A 20,816-nucleotide genomic window follows, 5' to 3' on the forward strand; every position below is an offset into this window, starting at 1 on the left:
TTTTTCATCCTCTTCATCCTCCTCTTCTTCCTTCTCTGCTTCCTTTTCTTCTTCCTCTTCTTCCTTCTCTGCTTCCTTTTTTTCTTCCCCTTCTTCCTTTTCTGCTTCCTTTTCTTCCTCCTCTTCTTCCTTCTCTGCTTCCTTTTCTTCTTCCTCTTCTTTTTCCTCTACTACATCTTCTTTCGTGTCACGCACTGTAAAGATTTCGTTATTAATTACCATGCACAGCGTATAAAATTATCATTAATACCTTCGTCTTCCTCGATTTCGTCGACGAGTTCTGACCGCTCTGTTTCGGGTTCCGTTTGTAAATCCGGACTTACGGTCAACGGCTCCGTAATTTCAGTTTCTGTCGCTTGCAGTTCTTCCGTTTCTTCTTCTTCTTTTTCTTCTTCTGTCAATGGTTCTTCCCTGTATTCTGTTCTCGATGGTAGAACTCGTGGTTCTACCGGGCGATATTTAGGTTTGGGCGCAGGTTCAGTAGACACAACTTCCTCCACGTCTTCTTTAAATTAAAATTTTCAATTTGTAGCGGCACGCTAATAAATTCAAATCTTATTGTTGTTTTGCCTCGGAGCATCAATATCGTAGGACACACACACTGATTATTGTATTAATAATCAAAGTCCGAGGCAAAACAATGTCGCTGTTACTTTCAACCGTAAAACGCAGTCGAGTTCAAACTTTCCGACTGTCCCCCGACCGATATAAATAAACGAGCGAATTAACGAGCGGGAGAGTTTATCAAGCGAGAGAGTTCAGCAGTTGAAGATATCAACGCATCAAAGTGTATACGAAGTTTCTCGACACACGCGCGTATTTATCACGATTAATTATAGACCAGGACTTGTGCTTTGTATCAAGGCATTACAAATAAAGTGCTCACGACACTTAGAATATTATATCGATATTTGAACTACCTCATCCTCTACTACCTCTACAAATCCTGAATTACCTCTACAAATTTTTCTCTTATATTATTCTTATATTAATTTTTTGAGTGAAATTTTCTAGTTACTTTGCTCTTCGTATTCTTCCTCGTCCTCCTCGTATTCGCTAGGTTTTAAGTCATCTAATAAATAAAACCAGTATTATTATGTACATATGGGAAAGTGTAATTTTTGAACAGTTCAGTTAGCTTGTTATTTCAAAAATACTAAATTTACGTATCACGTGTAAGTATCGTATATGTATCATATATATTAAATGCTGTACTTTCTTTTATTAAGCGGCTCATCCTCATATGTTCTTTGAAAGTAATCTGAAGTTGCGTGCTCGTGGCCATCATTTCCTCGCGAGTGCCATATTCAGTGGGGATGTCTGGGCGTGAGGTGATCTTTTCAAAAATCTTGCGATGTACCGTATCGACGACAGCTTCAGCGACCATTGTCTGCGTTGTCACCAATTGTTGCACGTCGTAGCATCGTCTTCTCGCACGATATTCTTTGTAAGCTCTCTGTTTTAAGAAGAAAAAAGTAAATCTATCGATCATTCGTATTTCCATAAAAAATCCATTAAGGCATTGCGTATTTTATAAGATAATTTTACGTGAATTCAGCAACGAATTAAGATCAGCTAGGTAAATTTATTAATTTTGCTGTGGCTGCGGATAAGAATGCTCATTATCATGAATATGGCTAAAACTGTAGACCCTACTATTTCCCAGAACCTACTTATTTTCTTATCTATTAAGTATTATAACGAGTACTATACCTACTTTGCATATTGCATGCATTCTGTGCTCTTTTTCACTTTCAAATTTCCCATAAATGTATAAAAATGCGCAGTCTCTCGTTAATCACTAGAATCATATGCATCGTATCGTTACCTGGATAATTGCAGCAGCCTCGTTGGCCTTTTCCAATGTTAATCCAGAGTCTTGGTACATCATTTCCATCCAAGCGACCGCTTGTACAGCTTCCACGGGTTCGAGTATACGTTCATCCTTCTTCAGAGGCGCTTCTTCCGTTCCCGCTGCGAACATCAACAGTCAACAACGTCGAATTTTTCAACGTACGCAGAATTTACACCGAATTCGTGATATCACGATCGTGACGTGCGATTACAATCTTACGAGCGTCGATCCTCTGATTTCTTCTAGTGTAGTATCCGCGATAGGCAAACTATGCGTGATTAATTATCAAATGATTGTTAGTAGCGCCGTGTTAAAAAAAGGAAAATTACTTTTACGAGTCTTGCGGTTTTAGAAATTTCCTCTTGCGTGGCACCAGCTTTTCTCAGGATGTCCAGCGTATTCCCCACTGCTCTTTGCCACTGAATCTTCCCTTCAGCTTCGTTCAACACCATTCTCTCGTAATGGCCACGAAACGCAGCCTGATTTTAATTTATCGATCCGACATTTTAATATATTTCACTTCGAAAGTACTTTTAATCGAAACACTGACTTGTATCACTGTGGCAGCACGCTCTGCATCTTCTCGTACAGCTCCTGTAGCTTCTAGAATATCTCGTATCGATATCATAGATTTTTCGTCGCAGGTTGGATCTACGTTTAAGATAGTTGTACGGGCAATTAAAAACACTCGATATTACTTTGCTGCAATTGCTGTAATCGCGTGTATTATATTCTTTCATCGAGAGTTCGTGATATAAAATGACGTAGATAATACTGGTATTTTTAGTTTTACAACCCCCGTTATATCCACTTTATGATAATATAATAATTCTGAGTTAACATATCAAGCCATTCCTCAGCTTTTACCTCCTATATAGATAACCATTCGCATTAACCGAGGGTCGTAAAAAAATTTCGATCTAAAGGATCACTAAATTTCCTACGATAACGATCATGGCTACCGAAAAGCCGCACGTATCTTTATTCCGCTTCATTTTATAACTTTACCCTCAAACGAGCCCGCGTTACAGCCGGTCGCTTAAAACAATAACGTTTACCTACCAGTTTCTTTTTACGATTCATTCCCAGTTCTCTTACCTTCGCATGCCTGTACCGGTTGCGTGTCAACCTCGTCCAAATACTCGCGGAATGCTTTCTGGGAAATGAAAAAAAATAAAAAGGAGAGAGATACTAAAAGGAAAATTGCAGAAAAGGAAGGAAAAAGGAAAAGGAAGAAAGGACTGGAAATATCGCGTAGCCATCGACAAGCGGTCAGCACGCGACAATAAAATTCACTTGGATCCGCGGAGCCGCGACTGCGATCTGCTCCAAAGTGAAACCAGTCCGGTAAAGTATGCACAGAATGGCCTGGCTCTCAAGTAAAATGTTGTTTACCACTTTAACCGCAACTGAAACGATAGACTTTTAATAACATGGTCACTCGTGCCGAAAATAAAGAAATAAATAAAGAAAAAAGTAATGAAGGAAGAAGATTGCGGAAGAAGAAGGATACATCGAGAAGAGAAATGTACCTTTCGTGTTTTCGCGTGTGATCAGAAGCGTATCCACGTATTCGGCGATAAAGGCGATTAAATTGGCTGGCTGGGAACGAAGAACCTGTTTCAATTATTAAATTAGGAATTAACTGTTAACACGAGATTAGAGATTACATCGATAGGAAATCGAAGAATTTATTGCATTTATGATCGTATTTTATGATAATCTATTACGAAACGTTCAGCATTCAGTAGAATGTGTATGTGTTACTTACATATGCAGATAAATAGTTCGTTGTTAACGTTAAGTGCTGTCCACGTTATGCGATTGGAATTTCTTTCAACGTTTAGGAATGTAGATTAAAAAGAAACAATTAAAAAGAAAAAAAGGTATGGGTTTTGCAGATAGAAAGAACTAGACGTAATTCGAATGAATATCTTTTTCTTTATTGAATTTCTACGTATGTATTTATAAAAATGACTAAAAGAAATTATTAGTGATTTACATTAAAGAAGTTATTGTAATTTTATCGCGACCGTAATAAATTTTATATAAAATCGTAGAGTATTTTACGAATTTAGTAAAAATGCTTACTTCCCGCGAGATATCAGTGCACAATTCCCTTAGTCCTTCTGGTACTTTGTATATATGCTTCGCCCCGTGTGTCTGAAGCACTACGTTCATTTTTTAAATCTATTCAACAGCTGAGTGTAAAAAAGAATCGTGATGTCTATAAAAAAAAATCAACCCTCTATTATTTCGGGCGTTTTAAACGTCGTACTCGATTTTTCAGTCGTTGTTCGAGGCGAAATGAAGTTCTCTTTTGTTTTGCAATTTGCATGACGGCTGCATTCAATTCGTGCTCTAAATGTTCCACAAGATCGTGCTATCAACCTACCGGTGCTTCTACTTTAGAACTACTAAATTTATTAAAAAAGAAAAAAAATATATAATATTTGGTATTTCGATTGTTTCAATGCCCCTGGATGATACTGCGCGGCGGTCTATCATTTTTTCAGAATTTCCACGACAAATTGAATTATCCTCGAGAGTTCGTTAGTATTTGCTATTGCGTTAATCAATTTTTTTCCAAACTCGCTGTCTAGTTATTTCGTTTTTAAAACGAGATTCACACATTCTACGATATTTTCGAGCGAGCGCAATCATCGCGATGACTGTGTTGAAGATGCCTGAAACTCGTAGCAATCTAACGAACGAACACACAGATTCACTCGATGTACAAGCGAATACATACATACATATGTGATGCAATGAAGATACAGATTCACGTAGAGAATTACGCAATCGCAATCTGTCTTGCGCAACGAATTTCGCATCATCTTTGAACAACTTCATTCAGAATTAATAACTTCTCTGGAAATGCTGGTACACGCGATAAACATCTGTTTTCATCGTAGACAAGCATAGCAGTTCATATTAGACGCTATATTGCCATATCGTCTCCTCCAGGAATGGAATAAAATGTTCTCAGTGAATTTATCTTCTAGAATCTAGAATATTCGCGACGAATCGATTTAAAGTGGTATGTTTGTTATATTACGAATATACCGTATATATATATATATATTGCATATATTGCATTGGTATATTGCATATATATATATATATATATATATATATATATATATATGCAAAATAGTCGTCCACGAATTGTTTCGTATCCATCTATAGAAGGACAATTTGCATGTTTGATTGTGAGCTCGCTGATAAATTGTTTCGTGGAAGTGTCATTTTAAAACATTTTTTCGAGCTTCACACAACAGACGTCTATTAAATAATCTTAGTCTTTTTTTTATAAATGTGATTATTTTTTTCTTTAATGTGCCTTACGGTTTTGTTTATAAGCCAAAACTTTTATCGTGTATAGTTGATAATTGATTTGGTAATTTTTTAATATTGTTTATACGAGTTTTCGATGAATAATCAATCAAGGATACCTTTTATTCATTTTATCGAACATACCAACATCACGTGAGTTTGTGACATTTCAGCGATGATTAAAACAAATTACGTAAAGAGATCAATCAATTACAGATAATCAAATAAAGTCTAAATAATACAATATCAAATAGGAAAACCATGAATATTCAAAAATCCCCAAAATCCCAATAATCGATAATTATAATCAGCCACTCGATTCCACGAAAGCCACTTTACGAACAGTTACACGATTTTACGAAATCACTCAAAAAAAATTTTCCTCTATCGATTATTTTCTCCCGAACTTTTTTTCTTCCTAAATCACAACTAATTACATGCAAAAACATATATGTATATACACACACATTTATCAGATTGGAATTTTCTGACATGTTCACGGTCATCGTGTAGCCGCTACACTGTAGTATATTTTTCGAAGGATCCTAGAGTCGACTTTCGGTTTGGTGACGACACGAAGTGAAGGCGACCAGTTCATCGTTGTCTGTCAAGGTTTCCAGTTCTCTTGGAACTCGTGTGTGTTATCGTGGCACGCCCCAGATATCCGTGGACGAGCAACAAATCGGTTTTTAAGTCGCCACGATTGTCAGTCATTTCTCGACTACCGTCGATGGTCGCAATGGTATTGCGGAGTTAGCACAGTTATGAATGCGCGCGTTGTACTTTTGGTGGTCTTCTTGTTGACTGATCTATCAGCGTCGCGTGAGTAGCTGATGTTAAGCTCGATTTCCATGACTGATCGTCATCGAGTTTCATGGGGGCAAAAACATGTGTATGGCGTGCGTGGGATACATAGGGAGTGCAACAGTTGCGCTCCGAACTATTTTTAAATGGTTGCTATTGGTTGATGCTTTTTTGGAAAAGTTTACTTTTTTTTCTTAATATAGGGTAGAGAATTTAGCGAACGAAAGATAAGAGCGCAGTGAAGATAATAGTTCAGAATAGAAAAGAATAATAGTTCAGATGTGTGTTTGCATCATTTTGAGAGATCTGGACGTTTAGCAACACTTTGTAAATCAAAATTACCATTTTACGAAACAGAGCTGAGAATTTCAATAGTTTATCATTTTTATCACACGAAGACTTATACACTTTGAAGAAATAGCATGTTTTTAAATTTATAATTATATGTAGGTGTTCGTCTTTGAACGAATGGTAGATTAATTAATTCACTCATCTTTAAAAAAAGATTCATTGCATCAAACTTTAGTTATCTTTTCTTAAACGCTCACTGAAGTAAACATTTTAACGAGTTCTTTCATAACTCACGCCTCTTCCGGAAGCGACTCGCATGACAGTCACGAACCGGCTCGGCATAACAATGTGCTCACGATAACGTTTAGAAATTTATCATCACGATGCAATTATTATTTCTACCTTGTTAGCGGCCGATCAGAACGACGCTGGCAGATTGAAAAGAAGCCCACAATGGGGACGAAACAAATTTAATGCACAAAGAGGTCCTCCAGGTGGTCGAGGGCCTCCTGGACTTGGTCCACCTGAATTTCCACCTGGATTATATCGTGGTGGTGGTCCTCCTGGTCTTCCACCTGGATTGAATCGTGGTGGTGGTCCTCCTGGACTTCCACCTGGATTAAATCGTGATGGTGGTTCTTCTGGATTTCCACCTGGATTAAATCGGGGTGGTGGTCCTCCTGGATTTCCACCTGGATTAAACCGTGGTGGTGGTCCTCCTGGACATGAACCCTCTGGACATGGGCCTCCTGGACATGAGCCTGGTCCACCTCCTGGTCCACCTGGTTTATATAATAAAGTTGATAAAGAAAGACAGGATTTCGATTATGACAACGACAAACCACAGAAAAACGATAACGTGTCAAAAGATTCATCTTCGAGAGATGGTACACCGCGTGATGATGAAGAAATTGAGATGTTCAATGAACGATTTTCTGATGACAAAACTCGGTGCAGGTGAGTTTTGTTCTTCAACTAAATAAGAATGAAAAATATGATTGGTAGATTTCTCGAGGTTTTCAAGTTTCATTGATCCTTTTGCAACGGATTAAAATATCGAAGAAAGATAAGATAAATGAAATAGAAAATAATTTCTTCATCTGTTACTTCCAATTTTGTATAGAAAATAAACGTTAACAACTGTGTTATGTATGCACATGCCGGTTTTTCTGATCGAGTCTCTGTCAGACAACGTTGCTTAAAAGTGTTGTATTTAAAAGTGTAGAAACGTGAAAGCTTAAAACCGTATACCAAACGTACGTGTAATACGGTATTTGCATATGTTGAAACGCGTAGTCACAGATCATAAGGACTGTATTGGACTGCGTGGTTGATAAATATGCTTGTGAAACTGAGCAATTCGAACGTTCAAGAATAGCTAGTGATTCGGTCACGTAGCAACTGAATATTATAGAATTGATTATGTGAAAGATACTTGGAATAATTTAGAGATGGCAGGCAGCCTGATGTTAAATGTTATGTTCGTCTAAAATAATAGCAACATTGTTCCTAGATGATCTCGATCCATCTCTGGAATGAGGAATTATCGCAAATTAGAATCGAATGAATATCTAAATAAATTGTTCACTCTTATACCATAATCGGAATATTTCTTTTTATAATTCCTAATAGTCACGTTAAATTTCGATCGATACGAAATAAAATTATTGAGTACGAAAGAAAAAAGTAGGACAATAGGGATATGGTAAATTTTAATTTATAATTAAGCAAAATGAAAAATATAGCCGATGTATAGCTTGACAGGTTGATAAGTCTGTCTGAATATCCAAGTATAATAAATGGACTCGTATATACTCGGCCGTAATATTTCATAATTTGCATGAAATAAAAATTAAGTATCTATCAATTCATCCATAGACGGAAACGTTTTACTTTAGAAACGAAGACATGTTTTTGGTATTTTTAATATTGCACTTCCAAGTTATTTTTATAATGTATTTTTATATAAAACTATATATATATATAGTGATTGTATTTTCGTTATCTGTATAATTCGAAGGAATCGCGTAATAAGCGTGACATACGATACAAATGACAAACAGATGAACAATAAAATTCGTAACGATTAAATACGATACGACATGATACGATACGATATCATACGATACGAACGGTATCGTATCGCGCGGATTGCTTTTCAGTAAACGCGTATTCGACAATCGAGGCAGTTTTGCTATATCCGGCTATGAAATATTTCGCCCATCCAAATTGTCCTAATGAATTTCAGTTAACTAAAAGTGACAAACGCGCGCCATGGTGAGATTACTGATGGAAACTCGATTCGGGGAACACGATCTACTCGGGTAAATAGCGATAGAAACAAGTGTACGTTTGTAGCTTGATTTCGAATCGTTAGTTTCGCTTCCTGTTAACTGATACGTGAAATCCGACATCGCTATACGATACCATTTTGTATCGAACAATCGTTCTCCTTTCTTTTTTTAAATTCTCGTAATTTGTATATTGTAAGTGCTTCATTTTGTATCGGATTTTGTTGGAAGTTATGAGATATTCGAAGAGCAAACAGTTTGGATCGTTAGATCGAGCAAAATGAATCTGAAGCGGAGGAAAATTTTGTATTAAAAATTCCAGTCAGATGATGATTCTAGATTTAGTTTTTCAGTGAACGTTATAATACTATGAAGTTTTAGATAAAAGAGCGCAGATAATGGAATATAATATATTTATATTTTAATTCTTTCCAGCTTGCACGTCCAAGGTAGCTTTTAGAAAGATTTATTGCAATACAGGATCTCACATAATAATGGCCCTTACTTTAAAAATTATCCTACGAAAATTAGCCTGTCATTATTTCTAGAATTACATTTAATCTATCTCTTTTCAAGTTTGACCGTATTAGAGTTAATGTTATTACATTAACGCGTTATGATTAGGAAAAAAAAAATTCGTCCCGAAATGGTTAGACAAATTTCTCGAATTTTTCCCTGATTCTGTTTCTGCTTCCTCTACTTTACCTGAAGTGCAACGATACAATCACAGAAATACACTGCACACCATGTGTTTTCAAACACGTAATCAACGTTTGTTGTCATTTCGAAAACAGGAAAAACGAGTTCCGTTGTGGAAGCGGCGAATGTTTACCGAAGACAGCAAGGTGCGACGATAAATTCGATTGTCGCGATTTGAGCGACGAACGCGAATGTGACAAGTAAGTTAATTTACTTGGATGAAAGATAAATACAAGTCACGACAAAATATTTAAGAACCAAGAAGAAGTACGTGTTACACGCGACATTTTTCGACTGTTTGCGTAGAAAATGTTATCAAAAATGCAAAGATAGCGAAACTCAGCACGTTGATTGTCGCAATGCTCGTCGATGATCCACGTTACTAAAGCTTTGATAATGATTAAAATAACTTTCCTTTTTTTTTATTTATAATATAAATTTCATGAACTAAAACTTTTTACAATGTAAATGTCTTAGATAACATCGTCGCAGAAAAAATGCACCAGTACAATATAATATGTTGCAAGAATTAAATGTCATAGTATAGTATATTTTATTCCCAGGGAAAAATATATAAAAAGCGTGTGACAGTCAACGTGCTAACTAAGAAACGGCAAAAGAAAACTCTGCTGTAACGAATTCAATTATTCTCTTATTTGCTGTCCGTTTAATTACGACACTGTTAATTATCGTGGCTGGACATTGTAGAAAATCGGGAAACGGCTGCGTCCTTCCCGAACAACCCGAAGGTGGAAGTTACGAACTGGGTGGCTGTGGTAAACCTTGCCCGAAACGTCCCGGAGATAAAGTTCCTAGTAACAGCATTCTGAATTACACCTGTCGGCACAATTACATTTTGAACGGAAGTGCCGTTCCTGTTTGCTTCAACGACAAATGGTACAACCTGCCCTCGTGTCTCAGTAAGTTCATTAGATTACAGATTTTACTAAATTAGCGAAAGTAATTTACGTCGAGACTTCTGTAAGAGTAAAACAGTGTCGATGGAAAAGAAAATTCAGAGATCTCGATTTAGAATTATCGACGAATTTATTTTCCGACAAATTCCAGCTTGATTTTGATGGCTGTAGTTCCTTGTTTTATGTCGCGCTTTATTCAATCTATATTATGTCAACGTATAAGTGATGTAACGATTGCATGTCTCCATGTAATTATTACGAGTTATGATATTTACAAATAGTTAAATATTAGATGTGTGCAACAATGATTACTGTCGTGTTTGTGTTGGAATAGTTAGAGATCTAGCGCTAACGTAAAAAGAATCGATTAACTATGCGACTGGACTAATTTAAACGATGGAAGATAAAGAAATAATTGTACCACATCAAAGGTTTAGTCTTACGAAATGCTAAAATTTCAAGGTGCATGTCTGACATTTTTTTAAATCTATCTTATGATTTATACTTCACGCACGTATAAAACTGAAATTTTTCGAGAAATATTTATTTGGTGAAATATATTACGATAGAAACGAGCGTGAGCCATAAAGATTTCTCGGTTCTACCGTTTACCATTCTACCATTTTCAACTCGAACGATAGTAATAGATTCTAGTTGAACTGATTTCGAATCCGAGAATATTCGCTCCATTTGTTTAAATTAAATCTATATAGTTAACTAAATAGGATTAAATTTATTTAATTCACTGGTATTTCGTAAATTAATTGATTAATTACTGTGTTATCCAACGTGTTATTTGAATTATTGATTATTCCCTCTTCGCTGCAGTTTTTCTATCCCCAGCTCTCCTGTATAAAATATACATAATTAAGAATCACATGACTATAGTTTAAATAATGACATTTCAAACATAATCAGAATAATAACGTTATAATATAATACTTAATAAATGATATATTCAATAATATTTCGTATAAGTGGAACAAGCCTTTTTATAAAAAATATTGAATTTAAAGTAAAAAGCGAGAAAAATAGAAAGAATCTTTTTATTATTTGTTTAGAAATTAATATTTCACCAATATTTCTCTTTCATCAAAATTTCATTGCAACAGGGATATGTCCACCATTGAACAGTACCACGGTGAATATTTTATGCTCGTACCAAGGAAACGAGGTGTCTTGCACCGATCGAATTAAACCTGGAACGGTGGCGACTTTGTCGTGCAAGTCGTCTTACAAATTGTCCGTGACGAATGACCCAGCGTATCGTACAGTCACTTGTCTAGAAGACGGATTATGGGACCGTCGTCTTTTCCGTTGTCTTCCAGGTAATGATGATTTTACGTATCTTGTTTCCAACATGCTGCTCTGATTCTTAGAACAGAGCAAAGACTAATTTATACGCTTGTAATCATAAATAGTACGTTTGCAAAATTAATAACAGCAGTTAATACATTCTTGATAAATTTTGGTCATTGAGACTGAATAAATTTTGTAAAAAACAACAGACTAGCCAAATACTGTTAAGTGTTTCCTAAATACATTTTGTACTTGGGAAGATCTCTTTTTTTTAAATAAATTAAATTTTTAGAAAAGCGAAGACATAGAAACGACCAATGTTATTGCATGTCGCTAAAAAAAGAAAAAAAATATCTTTTATGAGAAATATGAATCAAACATTTCATGAATTAGCCTTGCTTGTTATTAATTCAAGCAAGGTCTAATGTATTCGATCTAATTTAATTTATTCTGCTTCGTCAGAGTGTGGAATACCCATTTCACAAGGTAACACGTTGGTCGTGAACGGATTCGAGGCAAAGTTCGGAGTATTTCCGTGGCATGTTGGCATCTACCGCAAAAACTCAGCGAACGAGTACGAGCAAATTTGCGGGGGCACACTTATAAGCAACAATCTAGTTGTATCAGGTAATTTCGTTCGAGAAAATAAATTCCTACTTTGAAATCACGCGAATATGTTTGGCAGTTGCATTTCATATTCACAGATAAAATAAAAGATATCACAAAAAAGTGCTTTCCATCAGCTACACTGGCGTTAAGTATTTGCAATTAGTGTGCAATTTAATTACACGATATTTAGTACAACTATACATTTCGCATAGAACACGGAACTATTTAAACAGACAATTATCCAATATATTATTAAACATCGACATTCAACGAGATGGCTATTCACGCTGTATGTTAATTTCCTACCAAACACATATGCTTGCAACGAGGATCTTGTAATTTTCATATGCATTTTCAGATAGTTCTTGTGACAGTAATTGTGACAATCGTGTCTCATAATAATGCTAGTAGTATCTCAAAATATTTCATATAACGCATACCATATGGACGTTTTCTATGATAAATGTACCTTTGAACCAGAGTTGTATATTTTACATATTTGCAATAATCTGAAAGTGTCCAAATACTACTCGCATGCAATATACACAGTAGCACATATCACGGATAAAGGATGGCAAACATTGTTTCGATAGCTGCCCACTGTTTCTACGACGAGGTGTACAATACAGTGCTTGACAAATCGAAGTACGCGGTGGCAACGGGCAAGCACTATCGCGATTGGAACGCGGACGAGAATTACGAGCAAAAATCGATGTTGGCCGAGATTTTGACACCGGAACGATATATAGGGGCGAGAGGGAATTTCGCTCAAGATATAGCCCTTTTGAAATTGACTAGTTCTTTCGAGTTAACCGCTCAGGTGCGTCCGATCTGCATGGATTGGGACAATATGTACGAACGGAAACAGCTGCAAGTTGGCCAAAACGGAAAGGTAAGATCTTGGTTATTAATTAAGAAATATCCAGCTACGGCAACGTATTACCTTGATTAATTTCAGCCAAGCTGCAACGCTATTTTCTCGCCAGATTTCCGGCCTTTTTACCTACCTTTCCTCTTCCGTGACTGGTTTCAGCTGGCTAATTAAGTCACGCTGGATTATATTTCCGTAATTAATTCACACGCCCGTTATGCCGCGACATCGTTCTATTTCAGCAATTAATTTGATTCCCATCTGCCTGCGATTTTCTTTCTTTATTTTGTCCGCTTTGTTATGAAAGTAATGTGCTTTTAATTGGGAATCGTGAATGGTTCCAGGCTTTAGACGTTGTTCATTTCAGGCTGTTGGCTGGGGCAAAACGATTGAAGATACGCCTAGTAAGGTCCTGCAGGAAGTGAGCATGCCGTATATACCGTATGACCAATGTTTATTGGCTGTACCATCTGATTTCCGGGGATACATTACGTCGGACAAGTTCTGTGCCGGTAATTTGAATGGTAAGTAGACGTTTAGAATGAATTATATTATCAATCGGTGAATTTTATTAATTTTTTTCAACTATTGCACAATTCTTATCTATATTTTTAATTAGATGTTATATATCTTCAGAGATTATAATCGTATTAATACAGATACTTGATACTTTAATAATTGTTTTTTTATTTTGTTTTTTCTTTTTTTTTTTTTTAACAGGTGATTTATAATTTCCAAGAACCTATTGCAACGAACATAATAAATATACCGTGTGATTCTACGCTTCAAAATCAAAAAGTCGATTAAGCAGTACACACGCACAGTTGACTTGTATTTCAACGTTTGTTTCCATCGTATCGTACAAATGCTAGTAAAGGAAATACATTGAAACTCAGTCTAATTGCTATGCTATGTTTATCAGCAGCGGAAATACAATTGACAATAACCATGATAAATCATTCTATTCGCAGGTTCCAGTCTCTGCGAAGGTGACAGCGGAGGAGGACTGTTCTTTCAAATGGGGGAAACCTGGTATCTACGTGGTATAGTTAGCGTCAGCCCAGTGAAGGACTATAAGTGTAATTACCACACCTACACGGTGTTTACCTCGACTGGTTTTTTCCGGGATTGGATTCGCGATGTTTTTATCGCTACTTAAACAACACGCACGTTCACTCGTTTCGTAAACTTACAAGCTCGTTCAATGATCGAGAATTGAGCGATTCTGCATCTGATGAACAGCGAGAGCGTGTTCGTCAAATTGGCTTTCGTCTGAGAATGGAAAACGTCACCTCAAATGAGATGAGAGAACGTCATTGTAGAAAATGTTATCTTCGAAAAGTTACTTCGTTACAAGCACCAGAATTGCTTTTACACCGGTGAAAATTTGCACACCTTTGAAAGATTAGTTTAGATACGTTGATCTGGAGTAATCATTTCGAACGAATAATCTTTCTATTTTTAAATAAATTAGATAAGTCGATTTATGTCGATTAATAGCTTGAAAAAGTATTCGTCGCGAATTTCTTTTAGAAAATATTTTCTATCATTTATGTGATTATCTCGTTTAATAAATTTCGTAACATTTTTAATTTTTCCAATATCATGCGTAGTTCGTAAACCTTGGCAACTTGGCAAGCGACTGCTAATCTCGCGTAAATCGTACTTTCAGTTTTCAGGAGTGCAATTTTATAGGGTATACGTGCAATATTTTTTGTGCGTCGTGTTTTCGCAGCAATCTCGCCGCGATAAACGTTTTACCAGAGCAACAGCGCTGTAACACAAACGGGCAAAGACATTTCGATGATTCACCAAAAAACAAAAAAAAAAAAAAAAAAGAGTGCTGTTTGATCTACGACAAAAGCGCGATGGCTGTGGCGCTGAAACGGTCCAACCGGGCTCTAGAACGAATACTACCTTTGATATTGGCTTTATCCGGCCAGGGATCTAAATTAGCACCGACTCGTTATTTATATCGCAACTCCGTTATTTATGACTCCGGCTCGCCGCTACATGAACTTTTTTGTCCGATCCGAATGTATCGTATTTCCTGTAGGAATTTCCAAACGGTGTCGAGATTTTTTTTTATCTACGACGATGTTCTGCACCGTAATCCGCGTTGACTTTTATTTCACGGCTTCGTCGACTTCGATCACTTTCATTTGCGGATAAATTCAACTACGAAATGTGTTTACCGTTAATAGATTTTTTAATCAGTCCATTACGGAGAACGCATATTTATAGGGAAGGAAATGGATGCAGTTTTATAGAACGGTGCACGAAATTGGGAAAAGTTATATCTTTTTTCTGTTTGCTGTTAGAAACAAATGTCAGAGGACAAAAAGGAGAATAGTTCCGGGAGAACTAGTTTTATCTCTTTATCGATTTAGAATCGTATATTTTCGTGTTTACAATAGGAGGTGTATGTGCATTACGAAGTTATTAATTATACAGGGTGGTTGGTAACTGGTGGTACAAGCGGAAATGGGGTGATTTTACGCGAAAAAAGAAGTCGAAAATATAGAATAAAAATTTTTTTATTTTTTTTTTTTAATTTTTCCATCGAGACAACAGTGAGATCCGTTATAACGAGACGTGATAAAGTGCACGCGTACCGAGCGAAAATTCAAAGTCGATTTTCTCAAAAACAAAGCCTCAAACGAAAAATTTTTATTCTATATTTTCGACTTCTTTTTTCGCGTAGAATCACCCCCTTTCTGCTTGTACCATCAGTTACCAACCACCCTGCATATGAAATTTGTTATTAAAATAATGTAAACTTTTTGGTTTTCGTATTAGTAAGATACTATGAATTTTGGATATCAAGTCAACCGTATGTGAATGTTAACGAGGATAATGAACAGCGAAAATATCGTGGAGATTAGATCTTATTATGAAATATTGTACATTTTTTAAAAGGAGAACAATTTTGAAATTTTGTTATTCGCCAAAAATTATCTTGATCTAATATTTAGAACTAAACTGTAATATAGGATAGCTAAACAGAAGGTTCTAATCGAACAGTATTTTAGCAATTAAAAACATCATACGTTGGTGAGTCATATTAGAAGATTAGATGTGAATGTGTAAATCTAGCATTGCTAATTCCAAGTCTATTTAGTATTATCTACTGTTTACGATCAAGATTTACAATATTGAAAAATTCTTACTCATCTTTTAGCGCGTGCGATGCTGCGAAGTTTTTCTATTTATAATATTGTACGTAATTAACGAGAAAAATTAGATAAGAACGAAATCGTATTTTGATATAAAGCAAGGATCGCAGAATCTGCGTGTAATAATGGTCCAATCACATTGGTCTGTCTAATACGATAACAATTAATTATTTAATTAGCTGGTTTGCAATCGTCGACGTCGAATATTGGCAGAATGCTCGTATTGAGCAGTGTGCGAGACGCGGTATACGTTTGTGGCAATCGATGTTTGCTTTGCATACTATTCATACGTTTATGGCTGACGCGTGTTTGCCCATTTGTGAACGGGCTTGCGATTGTGCAACTAAAGGGGTAGATGGATTATTTGATAAAATTGATACTCGACGTTTAAAACTTTTGTACGTATCACGGACAGCATGAATACGAATACAGCAAATAAAAACGATTCACTGTTTTTTTTATACATATGTATATGTATATATATATACATATGTTTCAATGTGATCGCGTGCATGGCAGCGAGAAATTTTCATTTGGAATTGATAAGCGTGAACACATACAGATATTTAAATCGCAACAAACGCGCGCGTAGTGGGTCAACGTTTGCCTGGATCCATAGTTTACGCGAGCGAGATATTTCAATATTTGAAGAACGATTGAAATTATTATATAATAGTCTCACACATTTATCTAGGAGGGGAAGGGATCAAGCGATTTGTGGAGTTTGGATTTTGAAATAAAAGACTGCGAACAATTAACTTCCATATTCAGGCTAAATTCCAACGTTGATTTTTCTCCTTTAAATGATTCAAAGTAGATATTTGAATAGCCTGAAAGAATTTTAATATAATGTTCGTATCTTCTATCTATATATGTACATCCTATAGAGGGTGTACTAAGAATACCGGTCAATATGCAAAACGAAATGAAGATATTCTTTGGTTTGTTAGCAATCTGGTCGATCTTCGACGTGCTCAATGTTTTTGGAGTAACGGCCCTGTGAAATCCTTCGTCCGCTGTTGAAAGGAAGTAAGTGTGACGGATTATGTCTTGGTAATTTATTATGTAATAAAAACGGTGACACGTAGTCGATTGGTACTTTAGATGTTGAGATCGTAGATTAATAGCGAAGGTTTTCCTCGATGTCGAAGGGTTTCTTATAAAGGCGAACGATTTATTTCACAGACTTTCAGCACAGTAACAGAAGGTATTTCTCACAGGATCGGCAGTTTTGTGAGCTCGACCTATCATGTAACCAGAAATATGTTCGGACACGTGTTGAGCGCACTACAAAAATTACGGTGACAAGTGTTTCCTTTAAATTTAACAATACACACGATGGTATATTTTTTATCGAAACAACGAACGATTGTTATGTTTGTTTTAATGTTTCTGGTTATAAACATGTAGTTAAATATGTTTACCATGTGACGTGTTCGTATAGTGGCGTGAAATATAATCAGCCGTTTTTATTGCAGTCGGAGATATTAATTTTGTTAAAAGATCTGGCGAAAAGGCGAAAACAAAGAAGAAAGTTCTTTTATGTATGTAAAGACAGCTTGAAGGAAGCTGTAAGGGATTCTCTTCTGGGTTTTCTTGGTCTCGCAATCTTTCGGTACATTATTGAAGAAAGATCAACAAATGGAAAGCAACTTTTATCCAGAAAGACACAGAATATTACTTCTGTTGCCATTTCCCTTTGAAACTTTAATATTTGTTGTTTCATTCTTTTACACTGGACCAGAGATATTTTCCTCGAAAGATTCTTCACACTTTTAACACGTACTATTTTTTTTATTAGAAATCCAATTATCGAAGAGAATTATTCACGTTCACATTCGCATCCATATTCGTTTAAAAATTAATTATGATCAAAAATCAATTATCCTCTATCTGAAGGTACAAAGAACGAATGTAGGAAGATGGCGAACGAAAAAGTTATTAGTCAGGAGGCAATACGCGTTTTATCATTTCTTTCAATTACCACCTACGATTTACCTTTATGAATGAGCCTGGAACGAGTATTTTAGAGACCTCTTACGTCGACGGCGTTAGGGGTCGGTTGGCCGGCGCGTGGCTGTATTTTTCTTTGGGCTTTTAATTAGTCCGGTCATTAATTAAACACAACTTAGCCCGGTTCGGAACCCGGTTGCCGCCGCTGCTCGACATCAGCCGGCTCCTAACCCTTTTTTTCCGGTTCACCATCCACCTTTTCTGTTCCGCTTTGCTACACTCCACGAATTTTTACCTAGAATGCCTCCGACGTGTAAACATGCCGGCGCCAATTTATTTCATCGCGGGGAACATTTTAAAACAGCGGTCCAGGGGATAGTTTCTTCCTTCATCCTGCTCTCTTCGCTCTTACAATGCACCTCCACCGGTTGTTCCTCCAGCTCCTACGAATCTCCATTTTCTCCAAGGATCAAGTTAACGCTATGCTATGTCTGCGAGCTGCGGTTTTTACTAAAAAATGTATTTTATCAAAACTTGTGTTTAAAACGATCAAACGGGTTTGTAGATGGAAGTACACATCGCTGACGTAGTACGTATTAAAACACTATAGTTTTATTGACAAACTCTAACAAGCTTTGCTTCGTTTTAAATTATAAGATACAAAGGGAGAGATTTCTAACGAAAGAAAATTATAAAATAAAAGACTATAATATACGAAAAAGCACATTTTTTAATGACAAAATAACTAGAAAGTAGAAGTAATTAAAAGAATGAAATTTGTTCTAAATATTGTTCCCTGATGCTTACAACTGCCAATGCACGTATTCTTCTTTCTTTCAATTTCTATCAATCGTTTCACCGTTTTATCAACCTTCTTCTCCATCTTTAACTTGTCTTCTGTCTGTTCTCCGCTGTCTGTCTTTTGCCAAGCACCAGTTTTTCTCCTTCTCTTTCCGTATGCTTGCCTCTCTCGTCCCGATTTACGAGGTTGCGGAATAGCCGCAGGCTTTGAAACGGAGAAAGCCCGGCAGGGATAAGTGGTCGTTTTGTGTCTACGCCGGCTAGAGGGTGGTATTTCTTGTTCGGTGATTAATGCAGAGTTTTATAGCGGCTAGTATTATCGGGGAATATAATATTTATGTAGGGTGTCGGAATTGATGTTGTACGGGCGCCATTGGTTCCGTGAAATTACCCTTCCGTTGTTGCGACAGAGCGCAATAACGTCGAAGCAAGAATTTGCCTGCGGATACAAGAAGTTTATACTCGTCGGGTTTCAGTATAGGTTACGTATATATATATACATATATATCGTTACGAAATAAGAAGGCTGACTTGAATTTTCGATTTGTAAATTTTCTCTGGAAGTCAAACAGAGAAGATGTTTCCGATCGAATACGAATCGAACTCAAATATTTCTTTCGTATTTGGTGTGTAACGAACGGTGTATACGTCGCGAGGATTGGTCTTTTCCAAGCTTTGGAAGCTTCAAATTTCTTTCATTAAATTTACAGACGTAATTCTAAATGTTATCTTAAAAACCGGGGCCAACTTGTATCATTCACGTCGTCGATTAAGATTGGGTTCCTTCTAACTTTCAGGATTCCTTAATATTCCTTCTATTAAAAATAAGATGTATCATAGTTACATTTGCAAGAACTAGAAGGAAATTAATTGGTCTTTAATAAAACTTCCTGTTCCGTGATTGTTCTGAGAAGCTCTTGCATCAAACAGAATATAAGATCTGATTATTAGATTAAAGCGACATGTGAAAAACGAACATGGTGTTCAAACTGTTTGACACAGATTTACAATGTATACTATATACAATGTATACAATGTATATTATATATATACAATGTATCGTCCTTAGACAATGCCCATAGATAAACAGGTCAAAAGGTACAGCGATCGCGACGTCTAAGACCGAACAAAAATATCTTTTACAATAATTTAACGATCATCCTCCTTTCAATTGTATTCTTCGAGGTAGGAGGATCTCTTTTATGTTCTTATCCTTTGAAATCTTTTAATGGGAATTTTCTACGCGGATAGCAAGGTGACTTAACTGACTGACTGATAATATTATTGTACCCTGTAGAAATGGAAGAACTTTTAATACGCAAGTCTGGAACGAATCGAGTTATTTCAAGGCAGAGGCAAGGCCGACGCGACCTCCACGGAGGATGGTAACTGCTTATAAATTGATTTCTGAAGAACTCTTGGATCTACTCATTCTTGTTTCCTTTATTATGAAGTACGATCGATGGTCAAGAAGAACCTTCCTTGTTATAATTGCTTTGGAAATTCGAGAATTGGACAGATTTTGACGTTTAATGTTATTTTTCAATTTACTAAAACGCGATATGATTTCCAGTCGTGATTTATATTCCTATCCGTTTGTATGTTTCGACACTGACTATTATTATTTGTTGCTATATTATTATATAATTATCGTATTATTGTTTTATCTCTAAATAATTCAATTACGATAGTCATTAGTCCTTGTTCTTTCGCTAGAACGAAAAATTCCAATCAATAGCATTCCTTTATTCTGAAAGAAAAATGTCGGTTCTAAAAGTTAAATGATCAAAACGATTGTCGCGCATATTTGGCAAGCTCTCGCATCTTCAAGATATCTGAATAAAAGGTAGACTACTTGTTGTAGTAAACCAGTTAAAAAGTACAACTGATAGTACTTCGATCACAGCTGTAATT

General features: G+C 36.1%; 1 protein-coding gene and 1 pseudogene across 1 annotated transcript; one reads left to right on the forward strand and one right to left on the reverse strand.

Annotated features, from left to right (window-relative positions):
* Nucleotides 1–117: 117 nt before the first annotated feature.
* Nucleotides 118–5,736, reverse strand: LOC117234221 (annotated as a pseudogene).
* Nucleotides 5,737–5,880: 144 nt separating this feature from the next.
* On the forward strand, nt 5,881–15,425 carry LOC117234330 (modular serine protease-like). Its single transcript, XM_033495428.1, has 9 exons — nt 5,881–6,013; nt 6,697–7,243; nt 9,372–9,476; nt 9,985–10,196; nt 11,306–11,521; nt 11,955–12,119; nt 12,695–12,993; nt 13,340–13,496; nt 13,944–15,425. The coding sequence occupies exons 1-9, from the start codon at nt 5,956–5,958 to the stop codon at nt 14,129–14,131; spliced, it is 1,947 nt and encodes a 648-aa protein (XP_033351319.1). The 5' UTR covers nt 5,881–5,955; the 3' UTR covers nt 14,132–15,425.
* Nucleotides 15,426–20,816: the final 5,391 nt, after the last annotated feature.

Source organism: Bombus vosnesenskii, unplaced genomic scaffold, assembly GCF_011952255.1.
Source record: "Bombus vosnesenskii isolate JDL3184/JDL3185 unplaced genomic scaffold, Bvos_JDL3184-5_v1.1 scf7180000013304, whole genome shotgun sequence".
NCBI lineage: Eukaryota > Metazoa > Arthropoda > Insecta > Hymenoptera > Apidae > Bombus > Bombus vosnesenskii.